Source organism: Trematomus bernacchii, unplaced genomic scaffold, assembly GCF_902827165.1.
Source record: "Trematomus bernacchii unplaced genomic scaffold, fTreBer1.1, whole genome shotgun sequence".
Classification (NCBI taxonomy): Eukaryota; Metazoa; Chordata; class Actinopteri; order Perciformes; family Nototheniidae; genus Trematomus; species Trematomus bernacchii.
Genome location: NW_022987792.1, coordinates 37,501 through 51,955, shown reverse-complemented (window position 1 = coordinate 51,955; position 14,455 = coordinate 37,501). Strand labels below are relative to the sequence as shown.

At 45.6% G+C, this 14,455-nt stretch overlaps 1 protein-coding gene across 1 annotated transcript in view; it reads left to right on the top strand.

Annotated features, from left to right (window-relative positions):
* The window catches only part of acbd6 (acyl-CoA binding domain containing 6), a 52,149-nt gene that overhangs the window by 36,439 nt on the left and 1,255 nt on the right, over positions 1–14,455 (top strand). The window contains exons 7-8 of the mRNA XM_034149796.1: positions 9,708–9,738; positions 14,169–14,455. The exon at positions 14,169–14,455 is cut by the window's right edge and continues 1,255 nt beyond it. Coding sequence (XP_034005687.1) covers positions 9,708–9,738; positions 14,169–14,323 — 186 coding nt within the window. The 3' untranslated portion in view covers positions 14,324–14,455. The remainder of the gene's footprint in view (positions 1–9,707; positions 9,739–14,168) is intronic.

The window sequence follows — 14,455 nt, the reverse complement described above, 5'->3', positions numbered from 1 at the left end:
GCTGGGAGACCAGGGGACACTAAAGAGTGACGCACACAGCTGGGAGACCAGGGGACACTAAAGAGTGACGCACACAGCTGGGAGACCAGGGGACACTAAAGAGTGACGCACACAGCTGGGAGACCAGGGGACACTAAAGAGTGACGCACACAGCTGGGAGACCAGGGGACACTAAAGAGTGACGCACACAGCTGGGAGACCAGGGGACACTAAAGAGTGACGCACACAGCTGGGAGACCAGGGGACACTAAAGAGTGACGCACACAACTGAGAGACCAGGGGACACTAAAGAGTGACGCACACAGCTGGGAGACCAGGGGACACTAAAGAGTGACGCACACAGCTGGGAGACCAGGGGACACTAAAGAGTGACGCACAGGGTTTTTACTCCACATTTCAGTATCGCCTTAGCCATCTTTGAACCTTATCTGAGGTGGTTCTAAAAGGAGTATATGGTATTGTGATATGTGCTAGAATGTGATATTGTAGAATGGCACAAGTGTATTCTCCAGGTTTGAAAGGCTTCATTACGGCAAAGCGACGTCAATTCAAACTTAAATAGCAATTAACAGTTATTACAATTAACAAAGTACCCATGTGGGACCCCCCTTTAGATCTGGACCTGTGTTTCATCCAGGGTTTCCCTCCACACAGTGATGTTAGTGATGGGTGTGAGGAGAAAGGGGTGGGGCGGGGGTCACCTGAAGGACGCTCCCAGGAGGTGTGAAGGACGTCGGGTTAATTTGACCGTGGCTCACACACCGAGAGGAAGGTTAGAGGAGAGGAGACCCAGATTCAATTAGAGAGGCCGAGCTGCAGATCCTTTTAACAGGGGGGCATCCCAACACACACACACACACACACACACACACACACACACACACACACAGCACAGGTCTGATTTCATGTATGATGTAAGGATTTTAATTCTGCATTTCTTACAAATCATTATTTCCATCATTATCATTTAGTTGTAATGACATGCAAGTCTTTCTGAGTGCACAATAACACAGGTTTTGATCTCCTACCTTCACGGTTTTGGCTGGTTACGTTAAATCGATCGATGTTAGTAGATCTTAAACTCTTTCTTGTTGGTCCACATGGAGCATTTTCAGTTTTGTGATCAAAACCAGACTTACAGTAACATTATGAAAAGTGCATTTGGTGGGGCTTTATATTTACAGGTTAGTCTTATTCCTACTCTCACACAGTATGGTACATAACACAAATACCAGACCCTGGTTTCAGACAGAGGGTGAAAATAGGTGCTGCAGCACAGGCAGTATGAGTGATACATATTTTAAAAAGTGCTTTATGTTCAGACTCAGGTTACAGATGAAGAGCGTTCCTCTCCTCCATCTCACTCACATCTGGGCTCTGCTTTCTGATTAATGGCACCTGCTCATCATAATGCTATCTGCTAGAATCTGCATAGCAATGATCCCAGCCGCCTATCGATTCAGACACACACACACACACGCACACGCACATGCACACGCACACACACACACACACTCCCCTCCCCCCAACCACTGTCATTATAAAAGTCGGCAGCTGCTGCATGCATTGATCATAAATCATAATTGCTTGTCCATTTTTCCCCACTTGTTTAATGTTGCTGTCAGGGGGAGAACAAGGGGGAGAAAAAGGGGGGAGAGGAAGAGAAAGTTTGCTGAGACACAAAGATGAGACGGGAAAAATACGTTTAAGGAAGAGTTGGGGATATTATGGTTGTTAAAAAAAGTTCTCCACATGTTTATAAAATGAAGATACTTACATTTGAGTCATGTATGAACAAACCTTTTCAAGATGCTAACAATAAGCTGATACAAATAATATGACGCCGTACTGTAGCGGCCTAGTTTGTAGTGATGGATGGTGTGCATTGATTTAGAACTGGTACATGATCTCACAAGGATTCATGGGTAAATGTTATAATAAAACGTGTGATTTGTGTAACTTCAAATGGACACGATCGGACAGTAATTGGTCTTTAGGAGAATTGCAGCTCAGAACGTCCACATTCGTTTAAAGTTATTTTTGTGCCTTTTGTTTTCGGGTTGTAGGTCCTGCTAATTGTTCAGGATTCGCACAAACATCCACTCTGACGCCATGGTCAAAGGTCACTGTTTGCTTATTTGGGAAAATTGGTAAAATAATGAATATGATATCTTCTACCGCTTGACGTGTTTCACTGCTCACGTTTTGTCGTGTGGTGTAATTAAGGAGTTTGGTCATCTCCATGCATCATGTCCTGTTTGTTACACCGATGTATTGTGTATGTAAATTACTATGCCAATGATATGATATTACATTAAAGCACCTTTTAAAAGTAGTTTGTATTTCCAGATAAAACATCTGTTATTAAAAGACGGGGATTAAGTCATAGCACATAAGAAAGAAAATGTGCTTGATTATCCCACATGTACCCTACAACAGACCACTGTCAGTCGTATTTGCATGCTATCACAACATGGAAACACACACACACACACACACACACACACACACTGTGCTTTCTTCAGTCTCCCCTGTTGCAGAATCTCCAAATCCAGCGGTGTATTTATCCGACCTTTAACCCCCTCTCTCTCTCTCTCTCTCTCTCAGACGAACTGAATCCCTGTTCTCTGAGTGCAGATCAACTCAAAGGACCTCTGAGTCCTCTTTCTGTTCCTCACTCAGATCAGTTTCTGCCTCTGAAACACTTTTGATCCTCGCTCTGACTGCTTCTATAAACGGCTCAGGTCTAGTATTCTTGGTGACATTTCTGACATTTAGTCGTGTGTTCTCTGCAGACAAACTGACTTACAGAACATGTTGTATTTGATCCTAGAGCTTTGAATGTCTGTCCAAGTCGGCTACTGCTCACACCTCCCCACAGTCTGAATCTCAGTGAGCTTGTGCAACGCAGTTTTTCATTGTTGAACGTGAAGCATGTCACAGTAGAGCCACTGAATACTAATATCGACCTGAACCTGTCTTCCTTAATGACGTCCACTCCCCGCCATGTTCTGAACTTTTAGAAGAATTGTGTCAAAATATCTGTTATTGCACTTTAAGACTTGTGTAGACTTGTCTTTGTAATGCATATGCGTTTGTATGAGTTTTTCACAGTGGTAATGTTTTTGTTTTTAGTTTCGGCCCAAACTGCTGCCGTGATTCGTTGTGAGGTCTCTGCTTGTTCATGTCAGGATGAGCTGATCAAAGCTCTCCTGATCTCGGTTGGCCTTCGTCTGGCTCTGCACTTTGTTAGGAAACCTGACTGAAAAAGACACACATGTAAACACACAATCATTTGTCTCAGTTTCCTCTCTCTTCTTACCAATTCTAAGGACTATAGTGACAGTATTATTTAGTACAGAAAGAAGACCCTGAGCTCATATCTTCCTCCATCCTTTGATCTGCCGTCTCTCTCCTCCATCCATCTTGCTTCACTTCGTCTGCCTGGTACAAATGATAGATCGGCGTGACTCAAAATCAGCAAAACTGCAATTGTACTAATAGATCCCTCCCCATCCGTGCTGCTCCTAAGCATATTGCTGCGCCCCATTAGAGGGAGACTCTGTGGATCTCTGGTATTGTGCAGCAGGGCTTTATTGAGCACTCTGCTGACGTGCTGCCGGCGTTTCTGCACCGCAAGGGGAAACTTTGGATGACATGTAAAAGCAGGGGTTTTTGCGACATGCCTTTCGTAATGGGATGGGAACAGGGGTGCACCAGAGAGAGAGAGGAGTGGGGGGTGAGTGCAGGTATTGTGGGAGAGTATAGTGGGAGTGCAGAGGGGGAGGTAGGGTGTCTCTTCCAAAGCAAATGGAAGACAATCCAATTTCCTGTGATTCCATCAAGGCTGCGTCCTGGACGGAGGAGGCATTAGGGAACGCTGAGAGGACGCTGACCCCTCACAGGAACATACAGGAAGCATGTAGACACACACACACACACACACACACACACACACAGCAATATATATCCTCACAAACATGCACGTGTTCAGGCAACATATACTGTATACAACTATTTTCTTGGAGTGCAGGTACAAAAATGTAATCAATTAAAACAAAAGGGTAGAAATCGTGTTTTTCTTTTTTATGTGAGTGAACATTTAAAAGTATTTAAAGAGCCAGAAACATAAAAAAGTGTAAATAAATTGCAAAGGAATGTAAAATGAAAGGTGTGTGTGTGTGTGTGTGTGTGTGTGTGTGTGTGTGTGTGTGTGTGTGTGTGTGTGTGTGTGTGTGTGTGTGTGTGTGTGTGTGTGTGTGTGTGTGTGTGTGTGTGTGTGTGTGTGTGTGTGTGTGTGTGTGTGTGTGTGTGTGTGTGTGTGTGTGTGTGTGTGTGGTGTTGTGTGTGTGTGTGTGTTGTGTGTGTGTGTGTGTGTGTGTGTGTGTGTGTGTGTGTGTGTGTGTGTGGCTGTTGAACAACGAACTGCAGATTAGCGCTGGCTGCAGATTAAGGCTTAAACCCTTTACACTTTAATTATAACTGTATGTATTTATGTGCATCAAGGTCTTTCACTTGGCCCCCGGCTGCAAACATCTGTCACTCAGTGTGTGTGTGTGAGCGTGTGTGTGCTAGTGTGTGTGTGTGTGAGCGTGTGTTTGTGTGTGTGCTAGCGTGTGTTTGTGTGTGTGTTTGTGTGTGTGCTAGCGTGTGTTTGTGTGTGTGTGTGTGTGTGTTTGTGTGTGTGCTAGCGTGTGTTTGTGTGTGTGTGTGTGTTTGTGTGTGTGCTAGCGTGTGTGTGTGTGTGTGTGTGTGTGTGTGTGTGTGTGCTAGCGTGTGAGTGTGTGTGTGTGTCAGAGAGCTATGCAGGAAATAACAGAGTATGTTTGTCCTCCATATGTCAGATCTCCTTTTTATTTCTCAGTAAAGCTCGCCGCTCCCCCTCACTGATAGAGACAGACTTGACGTCCTGAACACATCACAGGTTGGCTTTGACTCGCAGACAGACAGCTTTGTTGTTCCAGTTTAACTACGCCACGCTTTCCACGCTGCCGGCGATTTGCATCTGTGCTCCGTGATCCGCCCGCGGGGAATAGAAAGCTCTAATCCAATCAGCAGGTCCCTGAAGTGCTGCCCCTGAGAGGGAGACACAACAATAGGATCACTCTGCACAGAGAGGGAGGAGGAGGAGAGAGGGAAGAGAGAGGGAGGAGAGAGAGGGAGAGGGAAGAGAGAGGGAAGAGAGAGGGAGGAGAGAGAGGGAAGAGAGAGAGAGAGAGGGAGGGAGAGAGAGGGAAGAGAGAGAGAGAGAGAGGGAAGAGAGAGGGAGGAGAGAGAGGGAGGAGAGAGAGGAGAGAGAGAGAGAGAGAAGAGGAAAGAGGAAGAGGAAGAGAGGGAGGAAGGTGGAGACGGAGAGAGGTGACGGTGGGGAAAAGAAAGGCGAGTTAGGTGAGAAGAGGAAGAATAGAGTGGTCCTCTTCTGAATCCAATGAATGCCAAAAAATAGAAAGACAGACTAAAAGAAAATGCTAAGAATACTTAAAATGTTGGCTTCAAAAATGGATTATTAACTTCATAACGTATACTGCTGCAGTGGACCCTGAAGGCAGCATCTCCCTGGTTCAATGTGATTTTCCTACCAGATTTTGTAATATTTCAGAAAGTAATGTAAAAACAATCTTTTATGATAATTACACGTTTAGTTCAGCAGGATAATCTCCACATATTAACACCACTACCTCTGAAGTAAAACCCTAATGTTGGGCTATAAAGGAACTACAGCACGGTCACATGACTTCACGTCACCACCGCTAAGCTAAAGGTGGCTAATGTTGGGCTATAAAGGAACTACAGCACAGTCACATGACTTCACGTCACCACCGCTAAGCTAAAGGTGGCTAATGTTGGGCTATAAAGGAACTACAGCACGGTCACATGACTTCACGTCACCACCGCTAAGCTAAAGGTGGCTAATGTTGGGCTATAAAGGAACCACAGTACGGTCACATGACTTCACGTCCCCACCGCTAAGCTAAAGGTGGCTAATGTTGGGCTATAAAGGAACCACAGTACGGTCACATGACTTCACGTCCCCACCGCTAAGCTAAATGTGGCTAATGTTGGGCTATAAAGGAACTACAGCACGGTCACATGACTTCACGTCCCCACCGCTAAGCTAAAGGCGGTTAATGTTGGGCTATAAAGGAACTACAGCACGGTCACATGACTTCACGTCACCACCGCTAAGCTAAAGGTGGCTAATGTTGGGCTATAAAAGAACTACAGCACGGTCACATGACTTCACGTCCCCACCGCTAAGCTAAAGGCGGTTAATGTTGGGCTATAAAGGAACTACAGCACGGTCACATGACTTCACGTCCCCACCGCTAAGCTAAAGGTGGCTATTGTTGGGCTATAAAGGAACTACAGCACGGTCACATGACTTCACGTCACCACCGCTAAGCTAAAGGAGGCTAATGTTGGGCTATAAAAGAACTTCAGCACGGTCACACGACTTCACGTCACCACCGCTAAGCTAAAGGAGGCTAATGTTGGGCTGTAAAGGAACTACAGCACGGTCACATGACTTCACGTCCCCACCGCTAAGCTAAAGGCGGTTAATGTTGGGCTATAAAGGAACTACAGCACGGTCACATGACTTCACGTCCCCACCGCTAAGCTAAAGGTGGCTAATGTTGGGCTATAAAGGAACCACAGCACGGTCACATGACTTCACGTCACCACCGCTAAGCTAAAGGAGGCTAATGTTGGGCTGTAAAGGAACTACAGCACGGTCATATGACTTCACGTCCCCACCGCTAAGCTAAAGGCGGTTAATGTTGGGCTATAAAGGAACTACAGCACGGTCACATGACTTCACATCACCACCGCTAAGCTAAAGGTGGCTAATGTTGGGCTATAAAGGAACTACAGCACGGTCACATGACTTCACGTCCCCACCGCTAAGCTAAAGGCGGTTAATGTTGGGCTATAAAGGAACTACAGCACGGTCACATGACTTCACGTCACCACCGCTAAGCTAATGTTGGGCTATAAAAGAACTACAGCACGGTCACATGACTTCACGTCCCCACCGCTAAGCTAAAGGCGGTTAATGTTGGGCTATAAAGGAACTACAGCACGGTCACATGACTTCACGTCCCCACCGCTAAGCTAAAGGTGGCTAATGTTGGGCTATAAAGGAACCACAGCACGGTCACATGACTTCACGTCCCCACCGCTAAGCTAAAGGTGGCTAATGTTGGGCTATAAAGGAACTACAGCACGGTCACATGACTTCACGTCCCCACCGCTAAGCTAAAGGCGGTTAATGTTGGGCTATAAAGGAACTACAGCACGGTCACATGACTTCACGTCACCACCGCTAAGCTAAAGGTGGCTAATGTTGGGCTATAAAAGAACTACAGCACGGTCACATGACTTCACGTCCCCACCGCTAAGCTAAAGGCGGTTAATGTTGGGCTATAAAGGAACTACAGCACGGTCACATGACTTCACGTCCCCACCGCTAAGCTAAAGGTGGCTATTGTTGGGCTATAAAGGAACTACAGCACGGTCACATGACTTCACGTCACCACCGCTAAGCTAAAGGAGGCTAATGTTGGGCTGTAAAGGAACTACAGCACGGTCACATGACTTCACGTCCCCACCGCTAAGCTAAAGGCGGTTAATGTTGGGCTATAAAGGAACTACAGCACGGTCACATGACTTCACGTCCCCACCGCTAAGCTAAAGGTGGCTAATGTTGGGCTATAAAGGAACCACAGCACGGTCACATGACTTCACGTCACCACCGCTAAGCTAAAGGAGGCTAATGTTGGGCTGTAAAGGAACTACAGCACGGTCACATGACTTCACGTCCCCACCGCTAAGCTAAAGGCGGTTAATGTTGGGCTATAAAGGAACTACAGCACGGTCACATGACTTCACATCACCACCGCTAAGCTAAAGGTGGCTAATGTTGGGCTATAAAGGAACTACAGCACGGTCACATGACTTCACGTCCCCACCGCTAAGCTAAAGGCGGTTAATGTTGGGCTATAAAGGAACTACAGCACGGTCACATGACTTCACGTCACCACCGCTAAGCTAATGTTGGGCTATAAAAGAACTACAGCACGGTCACATGACTTCACGTCCCCACCGCTAAGCTAAAGGCGGTTAATGTTGGGCTATAAAGGAACTACAGCACGGTCACATGACTTCACGTCCCCACCGCTAAGCTAAAGGTGGCTAATGTTGGGCTATAAAGGAACCACATCACGGTCACATGACTTCACGTCACCACCGCTAAGCTAAAGGAGGCTAATGTTGGGCTGTAAAGGAACTACAGCACGGTCACATGACTTCACGTCCCCACCGCTAAGCTAAAGGTGGCTAATGTTGGGCTATAAAGGAACTACAGCACGGTCACATGACTTCACGTCCCCACCGCTAAGCTAAAGGCGGTTAATGTTGGGCTATAAAGGAACTACAGCACGGTCACATGACTTCACGTCACCACCGCTAAGCTAAAGGTGGCTAATGTTGGGCTATAAAAGAACTACAGCACGGTCACATGACTTCACGTCCCCACCGCTAAGCTAAAGGTGGCTAATGTTGGGCTATAAAGGAACTACAGCACGGTCACATGACTTCACGTCACCACTGCTAAGCTAAAGGTGGCTAATGTTGGGCTATAAAGGAACTACAGCACGGTCACATGACTTCACGTCACCACCGCTAAGCTAAAGGTGGTTAATGTTGGGCTATAAAAGAACTTCAGCACGGTCACACGACTTCACTTGTTTCAGGCTAAAATCCCCAAAACATTGAAGAGGGAACAGGAAGTGCTTAAATGCTGACCTATTTCCAGGATTAAGGACTCATTCCTGTACCAGTCAATTGAATAAGGGTAGAGGAAGAAACCCAAAACAGAAAGCTGCAGGAGAGGGTGAACCGTGGAGAGACTAATGAATAATTTTACTTTTTTATTCGGCACTTGAGGACGTGTAAGAGCGTCCGCTGGATTTTAATCTGTCTGTGAGCGTTGGAGGCCGCTGGGCTCTTGTTCTGAGGCAACAGTTTGACCATTTATCATCATTATGAGGTGCAAAGGCAGTGATTAAGAGCTGAGTCCTGCTGATGAAGCCTGTCATATATTGTGTCTTATTATACCTACACACACACACACACACACACACACACACACACACACACACACACACACACACACACACACACACACACACACACACACACTACCCCATCCCTGTCCCCAATCCACAGTTCTAACAAGAGTTATACCTCTTCTATTGAACCCTTGACCCCAAGTTTCATCTTTAACCCACACACACAAATACACAGAAATATCACGAATAATATTCTCTGACACCTTTTTTGTGTTAGGGTCACACAGCCTCCGTGATTAAAAGAAAGAATAACCCTTTTAAATGAATTTAGGGCTGCATAATTTAGCAAAATGGACAAAATCTACAATATAGAAATCACACTGAGCTCAATATTTAGTAAATGAAAACTCCCTCTGGAGAGAACACAGGTTTGTTTGCCTTTGCAGACCATTAACATGCACTAAAACCTATATAACACACTCTTTACAGGAGAGGGAAACCCCAAAAAAGCAGTATAGGGCTATCTATATCTCATCGTCTCATAATTTGCAGATTTCATCGTCGAGTAAATTCATTTTTCTCACAGTAAATATTTTGTTTATGTGATTTTAATAAGAGTTGTTTTGTGTCTGGCAGGATAATGAAGGACAGACGGCGCTACATTACGGTAAGAAGGCCTCTCTTACTCTTCTCTATGGTCCTTAATGTAGTAAACTTACTGTCAGTGTGTGATATTTGTTCACACACTGACTTCATTATAGTGCGTGTTCTCTCTTCTCACACAGCTTCTTGTTTTTACCCAAGATATTTCTGAAATATTTTCATCTATCCCCGCTCCATTCGTGTGTGTGTGTGTGTGTGTGTGTGTGTGTGTGTGTGTGTGTGTGTGTGTGTGTGTGTGTGTGTGTGTGTGTGTGTGTGTGTGTGTGTGTGTGTGTGTGTGTGTGTGTGTGTGTGTGTGTGTGTGTGTGTGTGTGTGTGTGTGTGTGTGTGTGTGTGTGTGTGTGTGTGTGTGTGTGTGTGTGTGTGTGTGTGTGTGTGTGTGTGTGTGTGTGTGTGTGTGTGTGTGATAATCGGCATCTCCCAGAGGAAATCAGCACAGGTCCTCAGACTCCCCTGACCCTCTCGTGCCCCAACACACACTCCTCCCAGAGGGGCGTGTCCCCCGTCCTGTGTGTGTGTGTGTGTGTGTGTGTGTGTGTGTGTGTGTGTGTGTGTGTGTGTGTGTGTGTGTGTGTGTGTGTGTGTGTGTGTGTGTGTGTGTGTGTGTGTGTGTGTGTGTGTGTGTGTGTGTGTGTGTGTGTGTGTGTGTGTGTGTGTGTGTGTGTGTGGCTGCACCATCTGTTCCCCTTGCTTGGTGGCGTCAGTGTGGGCATCACCCACCGGGAATATCTCCACACACACACACACTTGAGGATGGGGCATAAAAAGATGACTGATAAACATAAGCGATGAAGTCTCTCTCTCTCTCTCTCTCATCCCTCTCTCTCTCTCATCCTGCTCTCCCTCTCTCTCTCTCATCCTGCTCTCCCTCTCTCTCTCTCATCCCTCTCTCTCTCTCATCCCTCTCTCTCTCACTCATCCCTCTCTCTCTCTCTCTCTCTCTCATCCCTCTCTCTCACTCTTTGCACAGGGCCACGCGGCTGCATTGATTAATGGAGGGTTTACTGCTCACCATAAATTGTTCTCCTTCCTCTACGGCTCCCCGAGGGCCGGACACTTTTTACAGCTCAAGGCCCAGGCCAGACACCCGGCACGTGCGCGCACACACACACACACACACACACACACACACACACACACACACACACACACACACACACACACACACACACACACACACACACACACACACACACACACCAACACACTGCTTGCTAAATAAAATAGTGTTTAGAGCAACAAGAGGAGGATAGCTGGGAAAATAAGCCAAGCTTTGTTAGTCTGATCCTGCTGAGATGGATTCGTGTAGTGTTTGATACTCACACACCTCCTGCTATTCATGCACACACACTCGCTTACACACTTGCATGCATTCCGATGTATCATGAGATGTCACACACAAACACACACACACACACCAGCTAAATAAAATAGTGTTTAGAGGATTGCAGGCATGGCTGGCAAACGAAGCCAAGCTTTGTTAATCTGAAGCTGCTGAGAAATAGTGTTTGATTCTCTCCTGCTGTTCATGGACACACACTTTCTTACTCACTTGCATTGTGGCATCATATCTCTCTCTCTCTCTCTCACACACACACACACACACACACACACACACACACACACACACACACACACACACACACACACACACACACACACACACACACACACCGGGCCAAAAAGAGTCTTGCAAGTGTGTTAAAAATAAGCCTAAAATATGCCAAGCTTTGTTAGTCTGACTCTGCTGAAAGATAAGTGTTTGATACTCTCCTGCCAATCATGCACACACACACTCCCTAATACACACACACATGCATTCCGATGTATCATCATATCTCTCACACACACATACACACACACACACAAACACACACACATCCCTGGGCTGGAGGTTAAAAAGCCCGGCTGTCAATCAGGCGGCTGCTGACATCAGCGATCATGGCGCCGGCCCTTTAAGAGAGGAGCACTCAGACTATAACACCCCTTGTTGTTAAACACCAAATATGTGCAATATGTGCAATATATATATATATCGTTAATAACTGTGCAATATATACCTGGCTGCTAAATCTTCAGAAGATGTGTAGTTTGTAAATTGTGTAATTTTTATTATTTTTGTATCTTTTTGTATGCATGCTTTAGGGACATGAAGCTGTCTTTGGCTCTGTTCTGCTGTAACAATGTACATTCCCCCTCTGTGGCACAAATAATGGGATTCTGATTCTGATGAGGGGGAGATGAGGGAGATGGGGGGGGGGGTGAGGTGCATCGGGAAGCAAAGACCTGCTAACTGGGTTAAGAAAGTGCAACCCCCCCCCCTGATAGAGAGGAAGAGAAGACCCTTTTAGCGGGGCACAAATTGCCAATGGGGCAGAAATGAAGCGTTCAGAGGATCTGGGGTCCAGTGGTGTCAGAGCCGGCTGGAGATGGGCTTTTCATTAACTGCAGCGCTGTGCAGTATGAAGAGGAGGATCGTTCACTGAAGCTGCTCACAACATCCTGACAGGAACTAATGAGCTGCAGGGAGGCGTCACACTTTCATATTAACACTTTATACAGATGAGAAGTGAGAGCAATAACAAATCAGACAAATAGATGAAGTCCTTTGTATTTCTCTTGAGCGCTTTTCCTTAACCTACACTGGAAAATGTCATGAGGGCATGGAAAGGAGGATTCATCAGGACTTAGGAAACAACAACTGTGCTGCTTAGAGAATCCGACTGCACTTACACTAAAGGCTACGTCATTATGTGAAGACGGATGTTATTGACGTGCGTCGCTTTAAATGTTGCTGATGCGAGGATTTGTTGAACAGTATGGTCTTTAATAGGGATAGGGGGGTTAAGAGGGGCCTTATGCTGCTGTTCAGGTGTATATCAGTATGTAGTGTCTCTACTTTAAAGAGTCCTCTCCTGCTGATGTTCAGGTGTATATCAGTATGTAGTGTCTCTACTTTAAAGAGTCCTCTCCTGCTGATGTTCAGGTGTATATCAGTATGTAGTGTCTCTACTTTAAAGAGTCCTCTCCTGCTGATGTTCAGGTGTATATCAGTATGTAGTGTCTCTACTTTAAAGAGTCCTCTCCTGCTGATGTTCAGGTGTATATCAGTATGTAGTGTCTCTACTTTAAAGAGTCCTCTCCTGCTGATGTTCAGGTGTATATCAGTATGTAGTGTCTCTACTTTAAAGAGTCCTCTCCTGTTGATGTTCAGGTGTATATCAGTATGTAGTGTCTCTACTTTAAAGAGTTCTCTCCTGCTGATGTTCAGGTGTATATCAGTATGTAGTGTCTCTACTTTAAAGAGTCCTCTCCTGCTGATGTTCAGGTGTATATCAGTATGTAGTGTCTCTACTTTAAAGAGTTCTCTCCTGCTGATGTTCAGGTGTATATCAGTATGTAGTGTCTCTACTTTAAAGAGTTCTCTCCTGCTGATGTTCAGGTGTATATCAGTATGTAGTGTCTCTACTTTAAAGAGTCCTCTCCTGCTGATGTTCAGGTGTATATCAGTATGTAGTGTCTCTACTTTAAAGAGTCCTCTCCTGCTGATGTTCAGGTGTATATCAGTATGTAGTGTCTCTACTTTAAAGAGTCCTCTCCTGCTGATGTTCAGGTGTATATCAGTATGTAGTGTCTCTACTTTAAAGAGTCCTCTCCTGCTGATGACCAGGTGTATATCAGTATGTAGTGTCTCTACTTTAAAGAGTCCTCTCCTGCTGATGACCAGGTGTATATCAGTATGTAGTGTCTCTACTTTAAAGAGTCCTCTCCTGCTGATGACCAGGTGTATATCAGTATGTAGTGTCTCTACTTTAAAGAGTCCTCTCCTGCTGATGACCAGGTGTATATCAGTATGTAGTGTCTCTACTTTAAAGAGTCCTCTCCTGCTGATGTTCAGGTGTATATCAGTGTGTAGTGTCTCTACTTTAAAGAGTCCTCTCCTGCTGATGTTCAGGTGTATATCAGTATGTAGTGTCTCTACTTTAAAGAGTCCTCTCCTGCTGATGACCAGGTGTATATCAGTATGTAGTGTCTCTACTTTAAAGAGTCCTCTCCTGCTGATGTTCAGGTGTATATCAGTGTGTAGTGTCTCTACTTTAAAGAGTCCTCTCCTGCTGATGTTCAGGTGTATATCAGTATGTAGTGTCTCTACTTTAAAGAGTCCTCTCCTGTTGATGTTCAGGTGTATATCAGTATGTAGTGTCTCTGGTTTTATTTTCTATGTTAAATATCTTATATTGTGTTTTGCTTGTGTTCTACTCTCCAGCCTTAGGTGTATTCATCTTCTTATTCTCTCGTCCCTGTTCGTGTTTCCTTTTTGTGTTTCCTTTTCGTTCCCCCTATTGTAAAGTGTCCTTGGAAGGCGCTATATAAATCCAACTATTATTACTATTATAATAACCCCTCCTTTATTTCCTCCTCTCCTCCTCTCAGCGTCGGCCTGTGAGTTTGCAGAGATCGTGGATCTGCTGCTGAGCTCCGGCGCCGACCCGTCCATCAGAGATCTGGAGGGTTCCCTCCCTGAAGAGGTGACCGAATCCAGCGCCATCTCCTCCCTCCTGCAGCAGCACACGGCTCCAAAAGGATAGACTCCACCCCCCATCTCCTCCTATCTCCTCCCCTCCATCATCACCTCCTCCCTCCTCCCTACAGAGACTCTAACCCCCTCCAGAAGTTAGTTAGTAAACCATTTTATCTCCAAAGTTTGATTTCTCTGCCTC